Source organism: Phaseolus vulgaris, chromosome 8 (genome assembly GCF_000499845.2).
Source record: "Phaseolus vulgaris cultivar G19833 chromosome 8, P. vulgaris v2.0, whole genome shotgun sequence".
Lineage (NCBI taxonomy): Eukaryota > Viridiplantae > Streptophyta > Magnoliopsida > Fabales > Fabaceae > Phaseolus > Phaseolus vulgaris.
The window spans coordinates 35309234-35315503 of NC_023752.2; the positions used below are offsets into that span (position 1 = coordinate 35309234).

General features: G+C 46.6%; 1 protein-coding gene across 1 annotated transcript; it reads right to left on the reverse strand.

The window, feature by feature from the left end:
* Nucleotides 1–599: 599 nt before the first annotated feature.
* Nucleotides 600–1646, reverse strand: LOC137825016 (uncharacterized). Its single transcript, XM_068630688.1, has one exon. The coding sequence runs from the start codon at nt 1644–1646 to the stop codon at nt 600–602; it is 1047 nt and encodes a 348-aa protein (XP_068486789.1).
* Nucleotides 1647–6270: the final 4624 nt, after the last annotated feature.

The following is a 6270-nucleotide window of genomic DNA, read 5'->3' on the forward strand; positions in this document are numbered from 1 at the left end:
TGTAATTTAAGAAGATAAGAGATGTGAAAAAATTACTCTAAGATGTTTTTATACGGGTTCATCTATAATAAGTAGCGTATATTCGGTTTCATATCCACATGATCGAGTTTAACTAAGTAAACTAATTTGTGAAGATACAAATGAGTAGTGTTCTTTGAACCTCAACCACTTTTGGATAAAAACAACCCAAGTATTATTTGAACATGTAGCCACTCATGGCTAAAAACTTGGGTATTGTTTGGACCTCAACCATTCCTTATAACTCATTGAGTATTATTTGGAAGACAATCACTCTTGGTAACTCATTGAGTATTATTTGGAACACAATCGCTCTTGGCTAAGACAAAGTATTTGATTCAATACTAACCTCGTTCAAGATCGTTTCCAAAAATTTCCATTAAATAATTGACAAAACAGAAAATGAGAAAAGGATAAAAAATGAAGAAAATCCAATCTACCTTAGTTGACGCCACAACTAAGAGAAATTGGTGAGTAGAGGAAGATCCACCACTTTGAATTGAAAACTCAAAGATAAGAACCAAAATTTCTAATGAAGAACTAAGAGAATTCTCACTTAATGATGGAAAACTAACATGTTTTCAACAATTTTCATTGAATGATTGAGAAAACAAAAGATGGGAAGTATCAAAAATGGAAAAACTCCATGACGAGGTAGAATCCACACTACTTGTTACTAATGCTAGAAGACAAAGATTAGCTTTCTCATCATCTGAAGAGCTTAAGGATGAGACATCATTGTCAACCCATGCTATATAAGCTTGCTTTGCTTTTCCCATTTTCTCCCTTTTGAAGCCTCCTTTTTCTTTGACTTCATTATTTGGGCACTCAGACTTAATATGTCCCTGTTCACCACAACCATAACAGGTATGCTTATTAGAATTGAATTCACTAGGTTTCTTTGAATCATACCTTTTAGAAGCTTGTTTCTTTCTCAAGAATTTGCTGAATTTTCTTGATAACAAACTTATGTTTTCCTCTTCGCTTTCACTGGAAACATGTTGTTGTTTGCTAGCTTTGAGTGTTATGCTCTTGTTATGCTTGTCTTCACTCTCTTGAATAGCAAGCCTTTGAATCTCTATTTCATGCTCTCTTAGTTTGCCGAAAAGAGATGCCACAGTCATTGAAGTGAGATCCTTTGATTCTGAAATGGCAGTAACCTTTGGTTGCCATGTTCTATCAAGACACTTTAGTACCTTGATATTGAGTTCCTCTTCATCAAACTTCTTACCAAGACTCATAAGGTGATTCACAATGTGAGAGAACCCCTTTTGCACATCACATATTGATTCTCCCTTCTGCATTCTGAAGAGTTCATACTCCTGGATCAGAGCATGCTTCCTAGCTCTCTTTGCATCATTTGTGCCTTCATGTGTGACCTCCAAGATGTCCCACATTTCTTTGATCGAGCTACATTGTGAAACACCGAAAAACTCATCACAACTTAGAGCAGATGTTATAATATTTTTAGCTATCCAATCAAACTTAACTTTCTTACATTCTGCCTCTGTCCATTGAGATGAAGGTTTATCAACTAAAACATCATCTTTCTTAACTTGAGGTACAAAAGGACCATTTTCAATTGACTCCCAAATGCCTTTGTTAGTTGAATGTATAAAAATCTTCATTCTAACTTTCCAAAATTGGTACTTAACTCCACAAAACAAAGGTGGCTTGTTTATTGAGGGTCATTCCCCAAAGGGCATTTTATCAACCATCAAAAGATTTTCAAAAACCAGAAATCAAAAACTTGAGTAACTTTCAATAACCTTGCTCTTGATGCCAATTGTTAGGTTTGATGGCTACAACAAGAGGGAGGTGAATTGTTTTCAAAAAAAATTCACAAATGCTTTTCTTAGAATGAAGCTTTAACAAAAAACTCAGAAAACCAATTCAATAGTCAAACAGAAACTGGAATCAAAAAATCAATCGGTTAAAATTGCGATTTAACTGGTTGTTTATGACAGCGAAAAATAGAAACAGTTTAATGAGAGATGAGTTAGAGAGAATCACACACATAGATTATAATGGTTCACTCAATCACAGAGCTACATCCAGTGCTCAGTCAAACCACTGAGTTTTCACTATGCAATCAATCATAGATTACACAAACATCACACACAAAAAGGTGACTTTGAATCCCACAAAGCCTACTTACCCTCTTTGGACACAACAACCACCTCAAGCCAAAATCCCACTGACTTTACAGGATTTTACACAGTTATACAGAATAATATATGAACAATTACAAGAACTTAAACACAGTTAGAAAACACCTGGTAAAACACAATACACCAGCCCCATATAGATCAGTTCTTTGAGCCACAACAAAGCACAAAACAAACTTGCTAAAAACTTGGTAGAAACCTTTTAACAAACAGTTTTGGTATTCCTCAAATCAATTTCAACTCAGAGTATCAAAAGTTTATGTTTCATCAAAATCTACTAAACGTTTGAATCAAAAACGTATTTATAATCATTGAAATGCTAACTGTACTGACCCGTCTTCGGGCGTTGACCAAAGTCAACATGTGGTAGGATCCACCAGGGGCTCCAAGAGGAAAAGTCAATATGTTGATCACCTCGGGTGTTTACAGGCCTCCGGCGTCGCCAGGTTCGGGCGTCGCCAGTTTTGGGCGTCGACCATTGTAGGGCCTCGACTGCCATAGGCGTCGCCCACCTCGAAGGCGCAACCAGTTGTCCTGGGAACGTGCTTTGGCCTAGATGGTGCCACCCCCCGATACCCACAGGTAGAAATGACCGTGGAGGGGCGGCATAGAAGGAGGCGGCACGGTAGAGGCCTGGAGGCCTCGGGCCTCGGTATGTCGGGAAGTGAGCATAGTTGAGAAAGGTGAATTTAAAGCCACACCTTCAGTACCAGTACGAAGAGCCCCAATCCACGACTTATTCGCGCATGAGGTGTAGGAATGCGGCAGAACGCACCACCGCTGATGCCCTCTGGAGCAGATACGACCTGTAAGAGGCCATGCCCCGGAGGGGCGTCTACATGCAGGATACGTGAGCAACTCAGGGGACTCCCAGGGGAAGTGACTCAGAGACGGGTGCACCAGTTGGCTCCCATGCAGTCACCCTTGGGCGCGCCAGCACTCCAACAGGGCTACCGCACGCGCTGGGATACTCCTAAGTCTAGAATGCAGCGTCGTGAGGTGCGCTCATTAGTAAGCTTAAGTCAGAGAAGCCACGTGGCAGAAACGCGGGCAAAGGTATATAAGGAACAAGAGAAACAACATAAGGTATGTTTTTCTAGATACTCTACCATTTTGGAAAACTACACGCACTTGCGAACTTGAGAGAGAACATGAGAGAATTCAGTTACGCATTTCCGAGAACACGGTGCTTGCCTTGTTCTGGTATGGAGGTGCACGATGTTTTCTGCCTCATTTATTAACTTGAGCGTCAGAGTGCAAACGGCCGCGAGTGCGCCATTTGTCTCTGTGTTGCAGGAAATCATCACGGGAGAGGGAGCAAGTTCGAAGGCTCGCGTTCCACCGTTCGAAGAGACGCACGAAGGTGCTCCAGTTTTTGGCAGGAACATTTGGCGCCCACCGTGGGGGCCGATCTAAAACGATTGCCCCGCCGCAAGAGGTCTGAGTTTCGAGGTTGTTAGAAGTAAGGATTGTGAAGGTTAGCAAGATCTTGGCAGGTTTCGCCGAAGATCTTGCGGTTGTGTTTAGTTTTCACCGAAGTTCTTGAGGTTTCGTTCGGTTTTCACAGCAGATCTTGAAGGTTTGTTGAGTTTCCGTCAAAGAAGGTTCTAGAATCTACAGAAACCGTCCAAGATTCTTCAAGAAACGGCGAGAATGAGGAATAATAGACAGAGTTCAACTGCAAACGAGGGAGAAGGGAGCCTGACCTTGCAACAGGTCATGGAGATGATGCAGAACCTCCAAGAATCTATGGCTTCCTCTAGAGCTGAGCAGGAGCGAATCCAAATAGATTTGGCATCCTCGCAGTCAATGAACGAAGAACTGCACTGAACGAATGAGGAACTGCGCCGCGAGTTGCGTAGTCAAACTGAGAATCGCGAGGCAGGGGAGCGCGAGTGCTTTACGCCTCCCAGGGAGTTTCCCATGCCATTCTTACAGGAGATCATGGACGTAACCATACCAACTACGTTCGTGGGCCCGAAGGTGGTTTTCACGGGCTCGGAGGATCCTGAAGCTCACCTCACTGTGTTTCACACGCAGATGATGCTAGTAGGCGGTACTGATGTCGTCAGGTGCAAGCTGTTCATGAGTACCTTGGTGGGAACAGCAATGGAGTGGTTCATCAGTCTCCCTGATGGCCACATCACTTCGTTTGCACAGTTGACCAAGCTGTTCAGGGAATAGTATATGGCAAACCGCGCCCCTCCTCCCAACTCTTACGATCTCTTCGACGTAAGGCAGTACCAGGGGGAGACGCTGAAGGAGTTTGTTAACAGGTTTGGAGCACAGGTGGTGAGGGTGAACACCACTGATGAGTCGATGATAGAGCATGCGTTCAGGAAAGGGATCAGCCTTGGACCTTTTAGCGAATCGCTCATAAGGAGCCACCCCAAGACGTTCGCAGAAATTAGGCGTCGGGCAGTGGCGCACATCGCAGCTGAGGGGGAGGTGAATGAGAAGCGTGCCAGCGCTGCACCAGCACGCCCGCGAGCACTGTCACGTGCCCTGCCTCTGAGGGTGCACGAGGCCACGACGAGCAAGAAGAGTTAGGGAAGGAAGTGACCTTATGAGCCGATGAAGCCTCAGGACAAAGGGCGTGTCAGGGAGAATAGGCCGACACGACACGACTTTGTCATAGAGCTGAGGGACCTAATCGTTATCCCAAACATAGCGGATAGGCTGAGAGCACCAGGAAAGACTGATAAGGTGCTGGGGCCTCACAAGGACACATGGTGTGAGTTCCACCAGACGTTTGGGCACACCATCAGTAACTGCCTAACGCTGGCGCATCAGCTGGACGAGTTGGTGAAGTCTGGCTTTCTTAAGCACTACCTAGCAGGGCCACCAGGAGCAGAAGCCTTGGCAGCAGTGGTAGAGGAGCAGGCCCACGAGATGCCCATCCACGGGGAGATCCACACTACCTCTAGTGGATTCTCAGGTGGGGGGTGCACGGCGTTACAGCGTAAGAGGTATGCACGCTCTGTGATGTTCGTGGTTGGGCAGGTGGCGGCGAATGACCTAATGGACGTTGACCTCACTTTTACGAGAGCTGACCTCCACAACGTCGTCCCCCACGACAACGACCCCGTAGTGATTTCAGTTGTAACTGCGGGTAGGAAAGTGCACAGAGTCCTTATGGACCAGGGAAGCTCCGCGAATGTGATGTTCCTATCCATGTTCAACAAGCTGCAGTTGTCCCCTGATTTTCTAAGGCCATATACAGGGTGCTTATATGGCTTCGTTGGGGATCAGGTTGAGGTGCGGGGGTACCTGGAGCTGAGAACGACGTTTACAGATGGCACCGCATCTCGTACCGAGAGCATCAGGTACCTGGTTGTAAATGCCAATTCAGCCTACAACATCTTGTTGGGGAGGCCTGCACTGAATAGGCTAAGGGCAGTGGCCTCCAAGCGGCATATGAAGCTGAAGTTGCCGGATCTCAGTGGCAGGGTGATCGTGATCAAGTCAGATCAGGAGGAGGCCCGAAAGTGCTATGAGAATAGCTTAAAAACAAACAGGGGCATGTTCGTGGTGACGAAACGCCCGGGCCATGGGGAGACGCTCATGGAGGTAGATCCCGCGGAGGCGCCACTCAAAGGGTACGTACATATGGGCAGGACGCCTGTCGAGGTGGAACCCATGGAGGGGACGCCCGCTGGGGCGGAGCCCAGGAAGGAGGCGTCGGTAGGTGGCGTCGCAAGAGAAGACGGCGGTCGCGGCGTAGCCCGTCCGGAGGACGCCCGGGAGAGACGACCAGAGCCGATTGAGAACGTGGTCAAGAGGCAGATAGGTGGCAGAACCTTTCGTTTGGGGCGACGCCTCAGCCAAGAAGAGCAGGACCAGGTGGCGACCGTCATCTCGCGCCACCTAGACGCCTTTGCATGGTCCGCCTCGGACATGCCCGGCATCGACCCGGATTTTATATGCCATCATCTCACCATGGACCCCAAGGTTCGTCCGGTACGGCAGAAAAGAATAAAGTTTAATGAGGAGAGGCGCATCGTCGTGCAGGAGGAGACCAAGAAGCTACTGAGCGTCGGTCACATCAGGGAGATCCAGTACCTTGAGTGGCTGGCCAATGTGG

Excerpts from the sequence above, each read along its gene's own strand:
- LOC137825016 (XM_068630688.1), bottom strand. The coding sequence starts at position 1,646 with ATGAAGATTTTTATACATTCAACTAACAAAGGCATTTGGGAGTCAATT.